This window comes from Sorex araneus, chromosome 3, assembly GCF_027595985.1.
Source record: "Sorex araneus isolate mSorAra2 chromosome 3, mSorAra2.pri, whole genome shotgun sequence".
Taxonomy (NCBI): Eukaryota; Metazoa; Chordata; class Mammalia; order Eulipotyphla; family Soricidae; genus Sorex; species Sorex araneus.
Genome location: NC_073304.1, coordinates 35,924,923 through 35,938,014, shown reverse-complemented (window position 1 = coordinate 35,938,014; position 13,092 = coordinate 35,924,923). Strand labels below are relative to the sequence as shown.

The window sequence follows — 13,092 nt, the reverse complement described above, 5'->3', positions numbered from 1 at the left end:
GGTACAGCAAGCAGGATACAGCCCAGTGACCTCTGTGACAACCCAAGTCTGTGTGAAAGATAAACCCTTGGTAATGCATGGCTCCAAGGGAGCAGATTGGTCCTCTCTGTACTTCTGAGGCCCAGGGATGATAATGCCAGGCAGCGGTGCAGTGACTGGGGGGAATAAACAAAACTGGGTAGAGAGCTGGAGCAATAGCACAGCAGTAGGGTATTTGCCTTGCACGCAGGCAACCCAGGTTCGAATCTTTAGCATCCCATATGGTCCCCTGAGCACCTCCAGGAGTAATTCCTGAGTGCAGAGCCAGGAGTAAACCCTGTGCATCGCCAGGTGTGACCCAAAAAGCCAAAAAAAAAAAAAAAAAAACTGGGTAGAACATTGTGCAGATGTGCTGAGAGAGCCCATCTAGACTTGGTAAACTCCATGATTGGTTTTCACTGTTTTATGGGGGAAGTGGTCTGAGCCATGCCTAGTGGTGCTCAGGGGCTATTCCGGCTCTGGATCCCTGCCAGGGATGCTTGGGAAGCACACGGCCTAGAGTGGGCGGCATGCCGAGCAGGCGCCTTCACCCCTGCGCTAGCTCTCCAGCCGTGTTCACTCTTTCTTCACACAGTTCATCTAGGGGTGTTAAAAAAGCCTGCAAGTGAAACCAGGCCATTTTACTCTAGTATTGCTTCTCCCTGCGTGGGCCTTGGCTCAGGCTCTATTTCTGCCAGCAGCCCTGGAAAACCTCTTTAGCCAGAAGGATGTCCTGCGTTCCTCATTTGAAAACTGCAAAATCTGAATCGGGAGCCTCTTTTGGGCAGCCTGGAAAACTGAGAGCCGCTGAAACATTGACTCTTTGTAGGTGAAGCTGCTATTACCTCCCGCCACCAATGGTGGCAAGGACAGTGCTGGAGTCCTGAGTGACCATCCCCGACCGGAGGACGAGGGACTGGCCAGCCTCACTGGGCAACAGTCAGGTACAGTTAAACCAGACAAGGCTCAAAGGAGGTCGGAGTGAAGACTGAGTGTCTGGGCACTGTGTGACAGGACTGACCAACTCTGGTCTCCCCACACTGCTGCCCTTCCCCCACACATAGCTCTGCTGACTCATATTCCCAGACAGACTTCCTAGGCCCCTCACTTCTTCCTGAAACTGTTCTCTGAACTTGGATAAAACAAGCCTCATGTGGTGGTACGCATGTATCTCACGACTTCTCTTGCAAGTAAAGATCACACATGAAGATTATGAGAATCATGTCAGGTTTCTCATTTAATCAGTTTATTGGGTATAAAAGTAACTGTTATTCATTCAACGGCATCTCAAGTCAAGCTGCAAACGCAGCTATCATGCTCATTCATAGACCAAAGGAGAAAAGTTTCCCTCCCCTCCAGGGTGTGTTAGTCTGGAGTTTCCCTCCCCTGCATTCAGACCCTGAAAGGGTGGAGGCAGGGGACTCTGTGTGCATTCATGCATTATTGCTCTTTGCGGGTGGCTTTGGATTCCAGGTGCGTTTGAAAGATGGGAGCCTCTTCCAACCCAGGAACTGCACAATAAACTCCGAATGAAGCAAAACTTGGAGCAGCTGAACTCTGATCTCAGCAACATTGCTACATGGCTAGAAGAAACTGAAGCAGAGCTGGAAGCACTGAAGACAGCAGAGCCCCCCTCTGACGTCCAGGAAATGGGGCTCAGAGTGAAGAGACTGAAGGTGAGTGAGAAGGGTAGACGGAAAGAGGGATGCCAGGGGGCATGATGATGGGAGACAGTGCAGGGCTTTGATCTCTGAGCCCTGTGGCTCATTGCTGCTGGATGAACAGATTGGGCTGATTGGCGGGAGGGGGGGACAGTCAGGTCTCCTTGTTTTCTTATGTAATGGGCAAGGACACTACTACAGACATTTACAAATGATCCAGAGTCCAGACAACTGCTGGACAACGTGTCTCAGGTCCTGGGATGATCTGACCTCAGAGGCCCCTCTGGGCTCTGATGCAGGGGCTCACGCCCACTGTCAGGCAGCTCCCGAGCACGCTTTCAAAGCAGGGGCAGCTAGGCGGGTCAAACGGGTGGCAGAGAGTCCGGAAAGTCCAGCTCCCCTGCCCGTGAATCCTGAGGCCTGATCTGGTGCCATGAGGATTTATCACCTACACAACCAGCCTGGCTAGAATTAGCCAGGAAATAGGCGAGGAGAATGAGACAGAACAGAGGTTAAGGGGCATCCAGGCGTTCTCCCATTATACTTTCATTTCATCTGGTTTGTTACTATCCCAAGGGGCACCATTCAGTGTAAAGATCACTCCTTGTGCTGGGATAGAGGCAATGCAAGGGCAACAACAAATACTTTATGTCGAGGCGTTTGTATCAGGCCCCGAAATATTAATCATCAGAGATTATCCAGGGCTAGACACTTCGGGTGGAGTGTTCGGCCTGGAGACAGGCTGCTGCTGTCCGTCGTGGCAGCCCAGTTCCCTGTCCTTGTAGGGCAGCTCCTCACCTGACGCCACACAGCCAGTCATAGGCGAGGTCACTCTCATTTCCTGTGGCCTCTCAGAGAGACGGGAGACGCCTTTGGCAGATCCATTCCCTGCTGAGGCTCACAGTGAACCCCACCCCGCCACTTCCAGGGAGTCTGGCCTGACCTTATCTTTCCCTGGCAGGAGCTCTTAAATGCCTTTGACACCTACAAGGCCTCAGTGGTCTCTGTCAATGGGAGGAGTGAGGAGTTCGCGCCCCTGGAGAGTGCCGAGAGCCGGGAGCTGCTGGGGAGAGTGGGCCAGCTGTGTGTGCGCTGGGACGCGGCCCAGGGCGCCCTGGAGAGCTGGAGAGAGAGCCTGCGGCAGTCGCTCATGCAGTGCCAGGTACGCTGACTCCACAGAGCCACACCCACACCCACGTGGCCACAGCTGCGGGTATTTTTAGCATCATCGGGCTGCGTTGGCACAGCTGCCGGACACTGGCGTTAGGAGGCGGTCTGACTTCATTGTTTCCTGAAAGGCCCACCTCAGTCTCCCGCTCTGGAGCCCAGGACGCCTCCTAGGGTTGTGACTCCACACAGAAGGTCAGAAATGCCTGCTCTGTGCAGTTGGCCTCCTGGAGGCAGAGTGACTCCGAGCCCGGGCTGGGTGCCTCTTAGCAGCTGCGTGACTCTGGCCTGGTCACTGAACCTTCTGGATTGAGGCTCCTGAATCCTCTGTCCACTCGTGACCCCCTTTCACCTGAGAACTGTTTACCTGGCCCCAGATATCAGGCTCTCTAAAATTAAGTATACAGGTCACTCATTTGCTGATAATCATAAAAATACTTTTATTTATTTGGTTTTTGGATCACACCCTCAGCAGTGCTCAGGTGTCACTTCTGGCTCTGCACTCAGGAATTACTCCTGGCAGTGCCTCGGAAACCATATGGGATGCTGGGGATCAAACTCAGATCAGCCGCATGCAAGGCAAGCGCCCGACCCGCTGTACTATCTCTCCAACCCTGACAAAATTATTTTTAAATGAATTTATAGATGAAGTTGTGACTCACAGACTAAGAAGTTAGGGATCTGTACCTCAGTTTGCTTGTTGGAAAAATTCTAGTGCCAACCTCACTGGGTGTTTTCAGACTAACAGCATCTAAGGAGTCCCCCCCGCTGTGTGCTGAAGGCAGAACCTCATCCTGCTCTTACCTCCCGGCCAGGCCCCTGGCCACAGCCTCTGTGCTGGGTTGCCCGCCTGTCACCCTGGCACCCGGCAGATTTTTAGAGGAGTGTATGCCATCTTCCTGTGTCCCCTTGTCAGCGTTCCAAAACCCTACCTTGCCCTCACCCTTTTCACTTGACTGGCTCCCCTTGTCTCGTTTGGGGGCATTTTATTCTGAGGAGAGGCCTGGAGGGGCTACACAGCTCTGAAAGCACCCTTGTCTTTGAAGGATTTCCACCAGCTGAGCCAGAACCTGCTGCTGTGGCTGGCACGCGCCGAGAGCCAGAGGCAGAAGGCCCACATCGCTGCGGACCCCCAGGCGGACCCCCAGGCACTGTTGAGGTGTCGGGAAGACCTAGAGGTGCGTTTCCTTCTCTGGCTCCGGCACTCCCAGTGCCTCTGTCAGAGGAAGGGGGGTGGGACGGGGGGGGGCCGGGGACTCGCCTCCCGTTTCAGGGGGCTGTGGTGCCAGGTACCCATCCCAGTCCCACTGGTGAGTTTAGCTCTCGGCTCAGGGAGCAGCAGGGGTCTTGCAGGGATGAAGCATCCCGGTCCAGAGCAGGACTCTTGGGAGAAGCTCAGGGGTGGCGTGGAGGTGTTCAGCAGCATCCTCCCGACACTGGATTCCAAGTGTTCCTGCCCTCGGGGGTGCAGGGTGCTCAGTGCATGAATGCCTTTGAGGTATTTTCTTGCAGAGCATGCGCGTTCCAACCACCCGGAGAAGCCCGCTCTTACCTCCTTCACATGCAGGCGGCTTTTGTGCCCAGCTGTGTATATGTTCTGGGTTTAGTATGTGAAATGTAATCCCGGGGCTGGTCTTTGCTCGAGACAACGTTTTTCTCTAGAAACTAGAGAGCCCCTCTCCAGAACAGCATTGTCCAGTCAAACTTCTGAGGGACTTCTGGGTCTGAGCTAAGACGCTACCGAGCCAGGCACTAGGAAGTTGGCGAGGGAGACCCAAATTGAATTTTTCTTTTTTCTTTTAATTCATTTTAAGTAGCTGCATTTTCCCTGATGGCTGCTGGTCTGGAAGACCGTCTCGGTCTTCACACCTACCCGCACACTAAAGGGTGCTAGTTCTCTGCATCTCAGCTTCAGGGTGTCTCTTGGCTTCCTGCAGCTGTGGGCCAGTATCCCTAGATTACCCCCTCACTTCTAACCTGTCCAACCTCACAAACCTCCGGAGTGAAAAGGAGGAGGAATGAATAAACAAAGGCAGAAAACAAGAGGTTTCCTACAAAATAAAACAAAATAAGAGCTATAGGCCTGAGGATGTGCAGACAGAGGGGAGAAGGCTTGGGGGTTGAGTACTACCCACCTCTACCCCCAAACTTGACCCTCTGATCAAACTAGCTTCCCCTTTGATGAGGAACCGTTTCACACATTTTGTTTCTAGCAACTGGAGAAGGAGCTTGTGGAACGGCAACCCCAAGTAAATGCCTTACAAGAGATTTCCAACAGCCTTCTGGTCAAGGGGCATGAAGAAGACTACATTGAGGCTGAAGAGAAGGTCCATGTTATTGAGAAGAAACTCAAACAGTTGCTAGAGCAAGTTTCCCAAGATTTAAAGTCCTTGCAGGGAAGCCAGGTGAGTCTGTAAAATATTTTATAGGGACCATGCCTGGGGAGATTAAATTCTAGGGCTGGGCCTGTGCCTCACAATTTCCACATCCCCAACCCTGCGTGTAGATTTAGTGCCAAGCTGCATGAGGAGATACAAATAGAAGAAGCAGAGTTGCAGCCTTGCCTAGGAATCCTTAATGACAGAGGGAGCACTGAGCATGCAGTCAGCGGCTGTCTCAAGTCCTTCCCAGTGGGGTATCAAAGAGTTCCTGAACTCTTTGCAGCAGCGCAACAGTGGGAGAGGAGTGGTCCTCACCTGCTGCCTTCCTCTTTCTCATACGATTTACCACCTCTTCACTGACACCTTTTCTTGTCTCCTTTCTTCCCTTTAAACTGTGGTCCAGGGCCCAATGGATAGCGGCTGAGGATAGCGGCCCAGCGCTTGCCTTGCACAGCCCTGAGTAGGTGTGGGCTGAGCCCCACACCCACCCAAAACTAACCTAAATTGTGGTCTCACTCGGATGGGATAGCCAAGCTTCAGCCTCGCGAGACAGTCTCCCTTTTTGAGTCTGCTGCCTCTTGTGTGTCCCCTAATAGCCATGTGATCACACTGTCCCCTCAACCTGCCTGGCCCTTTTGCTCCCTCAGTCTCCTGGGTCCTTCTCTTATTAGCATTTCCTTTTGTACTAAAAAAAAAAATGAGGTGAGGGGGGGAAAGGTGGAAAGGCCCTGCTAAGGTGAAGGAGGGAGTGCCCCCATTTCTAGAGATTTGAGGCAGGACCAGATGGAGCCACCCAGTGAAGAAGCTGTGGGAAGCTGAGTTTGTGCCCTCGAGACCATTCAGATCTTTCTGTTTCCCCACACGGAACCCTTGGTGTGTGCATTTCAGAGCCCACACCTCTCTCTGCCTGGCATCGATAAAGGAGACACGGGAGAGAAGCCTCCAGCAGCACCGCTGCCCACCCCTCAAGCCAAGGTGAGACCCCTTTCTTCTGTGAACACCCTACTAGTTGTTTCTAAGTGTTCGGGAGCTGTGGGAAGGTGCACTCCAGGTTCCGCTGGACATTGCATGAGATCACAGACCAGCTTCAACCTGCTTCTCAGTGGACAGGTGGATAGCCAAGTTTTGAAGAATTAAAATGTACTTTTGAAAGCCCTTGCTGAAAAGGCTGAGTTCTGATCTGCTGCTCATCGCTAGGAAAGATGGGGGAGCCTGTCTAGCATGTTGAGGGCCTTCAAGTGTTCAAGAAACTGAACTGTGAAACTCAAAATGATCTAACAAACCTGATTGTTTTGTACCTTGTAAAATGGAACCCTTTTGAGGAGGGTCTGCTTTGGGGCTGTAGTCAGGCTATTCCAGGGGACCATGCAGGACTGGGGGTTGAACCTGGGCCTTCTACAAGCAAAGCATGGGTTTAGCCCATTGGCCCACTCTCCAGCCCTCAGAGTTTTGAATATTTAGTCTCATCATTTCAAAAGCTCGTCAGGAAGATGATGTCATGAAGGAGGAGATGTAATTGAGGAGGATGGCTGTTTCATATATATATATATATATATATACATATATATATATATATATTGATGACAGGATTAAGTGAACTGTAGTTGACTAGAGTATTTTCACCCAGCAGGTCAAAGCACAAAGAACTAGGAAAGGCAAGAACAAGAGTGACAGCAGGTAAGCACGCGGGCAGCTGCGCGGCCCTGGGGCTCCATCACTCCCGTCTTATTTGGGGCCGCTCTCATGAATCTGTAAAATGTGTGGGAAGGGCTGGGCTAGTCCTCCAAATCAGAAGCGGATTATTGGTCTGAGGGTCCTCTCAGGTCGGGTTATCTTTGCCTAAAAAAGGCTCAGGCTGTGAGCAGGGTTCACCACTAACCCTCTTGCTATTGTGCCCACCCTCATCTGTTGGCAGGGTGCCCCATTCGGCCGTGTCCGGCAGCTCCCAGCCACAGCGCTCCTTCCTCTCTCGGGTGATCAGGGCGGCACTGCCCCTGCAGCTGCTGCTGCTGCTGCTCCTCTTCTTGGCCTGCCTGCTGCCCTCCTCCGAGGACGACTACAGCTGCACGCAGGCCAACAACTTCGCCCGGTCCTTCTATCCCATGCTGAGGTACACCAACGGGCCACCGCCCACCTAGGGAGCTCGGCCTGACCTGCAGAGCAACACTCCCCGACCAGTTCCCTCGGGGCCTGACCAGGATCCCCGACCCCTCTGCCAGTGGTTCTGAGCACCGGCACAGCCCAGCGACCCGCTGCAGACACCTCCCTCAGAGCTGGGCCAGAGCCGGCTCTCCGGGGACGCCGGGCAGCAAACCTGCGCGATAGTTGCCAGGACACTTTGGCAAAGTTGGTTGATTGGTTTTAGGATCCTGGAAGTTTCGGTTTCCTGAAAAGCCAAGCACTTTGTGAATTCTGACTCATTTGTAAAGCGTAGTTAGTGTTCATCTATTCTAAGAACAAGCTAGTCGAGCCCACCTTAGAATGGTCTGGAAATTCACATTTGGTTCACCAAATTCATTGGCTGATTGAAACAATCATATTTTAAAATGTTCAGAATTTTATTCCCATCAGCGAGCAATCTCCAATTCCAGGTTACAAACCAAATGTTCTGTTTGTCTTGGGTCAGCTCTTTTATATTGCTTTAAATTTTTAAGGAAATTCTATTGCATGGATGTGGTCTATGTGCATATTTTTTAACAATGCCGAATCTGTATGAATACTGTAAACTTTGATTTTTTTAAGAAAATCAGATTTTAGCTTGAGCTTTTGACTAATGTACAGTAAATGCCAAACTACAGACTTGATAGGGACGTTTTTGTAAGTTAATTTTATAAGACTTTTCACATTAAAGTGATGCGTCGGGTTTTAACTGGTTGGCCACAAGAGTTTTGGTACAGAAACTTGAAGCTGTTTGTCGTATGTACAACTCAGATGTTTCTCATTAAAACAAACAAAAGGTCTTTTCTGTTGTACTGGATTTGTTTACAGAACAGTTAAGTGGTATATATGATTTTCCATAAAGCAGAATTTTAAAATTATCGGGGTGGGAGGGTGGTCCTAGGGAGATCAAAGCACTAGCATACATTTGACTCGGGTTGGATCCCAGCACCACCTCGTCCCCCGAACACCAAACCTGGAATAAGCCCGTGCACAACTGGTATGGGTCAGAGACAAAATATTTAGGGGAATGTATTGGTTTAGTTTGAAGGGAAATTCTATAGTCTACCCTTTGTGGAGAACGGCTTGGAAGAGCTCGAAGCCCCATAGCTGTGTTTGTGAGCATCACCCAGAACATTCCACATACTCTTGGTAGCCAAGAGGCCAGCATGGTGTAGAAGGGGGCCACGGGTCCTTCACCCAGGCTTTTCTATCGTAGTACTCCCCAGAGCAAACAAATAATGGCAAACAGTTCTAGACAGTGCCCCCTGATTTCCAACCCACTCCAGGACTCTGATTGCACCCACTCGTTCCTACCTCAAGTGCTCCCAGCTGTGGCTCTACACACCTGGGACATGCCACTGGCCAACAATGACCTCAGGTCCTATCTCCTCTGCAACACACAAATCTCAGAGGCGGCTCAGCGACATCCGAGACTTCCAGCACTAGTGGCCCCTCTGTGTCCATTGTCCCAGCATGAGTGTGGATGATGACAAGGGACCTGTGGAAGAGTGTGTCTTCACTTGACCTTCGGTGTTTAAATTACAGTTTAAGGTGGGGCCAAGGGGTTAAGGCACTTGCCTTAGATACAGATGGCCCCTAGTTTGGTCCCCAGCACCACAAATGGTCCCCCCAAGCCCTGCTAAGAGTGATTCCTGAACACCACTAGGTGTGACCCAAAGAAAGCAAAAGCAATACAAGCTGTTAGAAGTCATATGGAAGAGCCAGAGTGATAGTACAGGAGGTAAGGCAACTATCTTGCATGTGGCAGACCTGAGTTCGATCCCTGCCATCTCATATGGTCCCCTGAGCACTGCCACGAGTGAATCCTGAGTGCAGAGTCAGGAGTAAGCACTGAGCACCGCCAGGTAGCCCAAAAACCAAAAAAAATAAAATAAAATAAAATATGGAGAAAAAGGTATTCTTTAAGCACTAATTAAAGGGTTTTTTTAATAAAGTTTTTGACAGTTATTTATTGCATTCAGTCCCACCACCACTATTTCTAATTTTCCCAACCACCACCCAAGCTTACCCTAATAGCAGGCCCTAAATTATTTACTTTGTATTGACTGTTATGATTAATTTGCTAAAAATGATCAAAAGAGATTTTCTTAAAAGACAATGTGTTAAGATTTTTATATCTCACTCTGGAGCCATTAAGTTCTGTATAAGAGATTAGTAACATATTGTTATAGTTAAGCCTATAATATGTGTTAATATTTTCTTAATCGAGATTGGTTACTTTCTACTTTACACCCCATCCAGTGTGGTGTGCTACTCCTGGTGTATCAGTAGTGTAAAGTATGTGATAATTAGTCTTTTTAACTCTTTAACATGTTGACACCACCACTGCAATTTGTATTTCTTACCATCTGGCAGCTCTGTTAATAATGCCCCACTTCTTTGGGTGGTTCCAAAGTGTACTCTGAAATTTTGGCAACAATGACCATTTTTGTTGGTATAGTCTATCCAGTGGGCTATCCAAGTGTGAGCCATTGGTGCTGTGTGCTGGTGTCAATGTGTCAAATTAATTTTTCTCTTCATGGATTTCTAGTATACCTGAGGAAAATTCAAGTGATAAAGTTTCCTTTTAGGACACACCTTGCTCCTGTGTCACCTAAGGCCTAAGGCCAACTCTCTACTTCCCCCTACATTACTGTCCAAAGAAAGTGACTATTGTAGATCTTTTCTGCTCTTAAAGAGGAACTGGAGTAGGTCAAAGTTGCAGAAAAAGGAATGTATTGTTTGCACGTTTTGAGTCAGTACTCCAGGCTTCTAGCCCCCCACCTGCCCCAACTCCAGAAGCCTCTTTCACTCAGAGCTCAGTGTAGTCCCAAAATCACACCATGTAATCTTTGTTTTACACCAACATAAGCTTTACATCCATTATTTCCACAGGTGTGAAGGAATTTTTCAAATGGCTTTTCATATTAAGATCAACTTCAGTATGAAAAAAATAACTCTTCTTCCATTCCAGAGGGGACAGAATACTGACTCCTACAGGGTAGCACTGTAGCACTGTCATTCATCGATTTGCTTGAGCGGGCACCAGTAACGTCTCCATTGTGAGACTTGTGGTTACTGTTTTGCCATATCGAATATGTCACAGGTAGCTTGCCAGGCTCTGCCGTGTGGGCGGTATACTCTCGGTAGCTTGCTGGGCTCTCCGAGAGGGGCAGAAGAATCGAACCCAGGTCGGCTGCATACAAGGCAAATGCCCTACCCGCTTAGGAAATCTACCCAAATAACTGATACCCAGCATACCAGGATTTTGAGCTGAACACTTGGAATCTTCAGTTATAAATCATACATATGAGATTAGCTGACACTAAATATAAAAGTGCTGCCATTTATAAAGGTTTCCACAGCATAGACATTCTTCACTTCCTTGAAATTGCATGTGAGCATCTGTGGTTTTGTGCCATTTTCCTAGTGTGTCCATTGCTTTTATCATGTTTTTTAAGAACTTGGCAAATGGAAAAACGGATTTCAGAAAAGAATGGGAACATCGAATATTTTGCCTAGTTACTGAAAGCATTTTCAACACAACTCCCAACAAATGCATCTTTTAAGAACAAAATTACGAAACTCACTTTATTTAACAGTTCCATGGACATTCAAGGGAAATAGTAAAGGAAAAGGTAATTCTAGGAATATTGTTAAGAGGATCTCAAAATCTGCTTTCACACAACAGCGAGTAGTCATTTGTAAAAAGGCTCACATTGGAAAGCCTGCTTAACGGTACAAAGTTTTGGGGGGGTAAATGGGTCACAGGAAGTCAACAGGTTCTAAAGTACACAGGACCACTGAATAACTAAGTTATAGGACCAATCAGCATTCAGACACCCACCCCAGAAACAAATGCAGCAGAGGAGAATGGAGTGAGCAGTAAACAGGAGCTATTTCGAGCTAGCATTGCCAACCCCCATCCCACCCCCGCCCCCAACCCCTTACCCCTAAAGCGGACACATCAGCATATAACAGTGGTCCCACAAGCAAATGGAAGCCTTGACTCCTGTACTGCACGAGCATGTACCACAGAGACAACACACTTCTCTTAAGACCCATCACCGAAGCCCAGATGGCAGCAACATCAAGAGCCATGAACAATGAGAGGTGTGAGCACACTACTATACACCAAGATCCACCAGAAAGCATCAGCGGCCACCACGTGGGGGAAGTTTACAAGGGCCTGTTTCCAAGGAAGAGGCACCACTGCCATCCAGCTGGGGCAACAACACCAAGTGGCAGCAGTCTCTCCACTCATTTAGGGACCTGGAATAGGGGCAGGAGCAACAATTTATGAGGTTTTCCTTTACCTATTCCACAAAGGTCTATGCAGTTGTGTCCCTTCAGTCAGTTGGAAGCTGGACTCTGAAGGGTCAACAGTCAGCACTGCTGAGCACAGAGGTTCAGCGTAAGCAGTGGACTTCCACGCTTAAGGGACTTGTGGCAGGAACTATGTTGGCCAGGCAAGCAGTGGACTAGAAATTGTGGTCCAGGCGTTGCGCAGAGAAGTTTTGTGACCTTGAACAGGTCAATTTACCCCTCTGGGCTTTCATTTATATGCATGTGAAGGTTGGAATTGAACATCCCAGTCAGGTTCACAAGCTGTTACTGCACCTTGGCCAGGGCTCTGGTCAACTGATGGGCCCCACGCAAACCCGAGCAGCCACACCTGTTAGATTGCATTTCGTGCATTCTGTAGCATGCAAAGCTTTTTTTTTTTTTAATGAATTCAACTGCATGATTACATTCAGCTCTGTTACCTGTACCTGTGTGATCTTAAGCAAGTTTTCTTATACTGTCTAGAGTTTCCACAGACACAAAACTAGGGTAACAGTATTAGGAAGATCAAATGTGAATGCATGAAGCACAGAGAATATCTGGCACATGGTGTTCCATGAATAATGTTTTTGGATTCTCAGTGGGTTTTATCATATCCTTCACATAACCTTCATTTTATCTTGTAAAGATTTTTAGCTGTTTGAGAAAGTGTACCAAATCTAAAAAAAAAAAAAATGTTTCAAAATAGACCTAGACACTAGAGTTACCTGGAATTTGAAAAGTCATCTATATATGCAAGTCCCTTAGCAGATTTAAAGAAGAGCCAAATTTGCGGGGTGGAGAGTGTACTCCTACAGGCTAAGTACAAGTTTTGTATGTGGAAGGCCTGTATCATGGTACCCCCAGGACCACTGGGTATGGCTCCAGAACCAAAGGACCAAATGGGTGGAGGCCCACCCAATGGACTTGCCCATTTGTGCCTGGGGAACCATATACCATGATATGGATTGAAGTGGAGTCAGCTGCCTTACCCCTGGTACTTTTTCTCTGGCTGCAAAGAACCAGATTTTTGGTTTACATACTAGAAAACCGGGCTGGAGCAATAGCACAGCGGTTGAGCGTTCACCTTTCACGCAGCCGACCCGAGTTCGATTCCTCCGCCCCTCTCAGAGAGCCCGGCAAACTACCGAGAGTATCGAGCCCGCGAGGCAGAGCCTGGCGAGCTACCTGTGTGTATTGGATATTGGATATGCCAAAACCAGTAACAATTAGTCTCTCAATGAGAGACGTTACTGGTGCCCGCTCGAACAAATCGATGAGCAACGGGATGACAGTGACAGTGACTAGAAAACCAAAAGTGCTTCAACTTAGCTCATAGACATGAATATATCTAATACATCTCTGCCTGTATTATGCAATTA

At 48.8% G+C, this 13,092-nt stretch overlaps 1 protein-coding gene across 2 annotated transcripts in view; it reads left to right on the top strand.

Annotated features, from left to right (window-relative positions):
* Positions 1-8,178, top strand: part of SYNE2 (spectrin repeat containing nuclear envelope protein 2) — a 300,041-nt gene extending 291,863 nt beyond the window's left edge. For both annotated transcript variants that reach the window (XM_055132548.1, XM_055132549.1), the window contains 8 exons: positions 848-962; positions 1,492-1,694; positions 2,641-2,841; positions 3,893-4,024; positions 5,060-5,251; positions 6,116-6,202; positions 6,855-6,904; positions 7,143-8,178. In XM_055132548.1, coding sequence (XP_054988523.1) covers positions 848-962; positions 1,492-1,694; positions 2,641-2,841; positions 3,893-4,024; positions 5,060-5,251; positions 6,116-6,202; positions 6,855-6,904; positions 7,143-7,365 — 1,203 coding nt within the window. In that variant the 3' untranslated portion in view covers positions 7,366-8,178. The remainder of the gene's footprint in view (positions 1-847; positions 963-1,491; positions 1,695-2,640; positions 2,842-3,892; positions 4,025-5,059; positions 5,252-6,115; positions 6,203-6,854; positions 6,905-7,142) is intronic.
* The last annotated feature ends 4,914 nt before the right edge of the window (positions 8,179-13,092 follow it).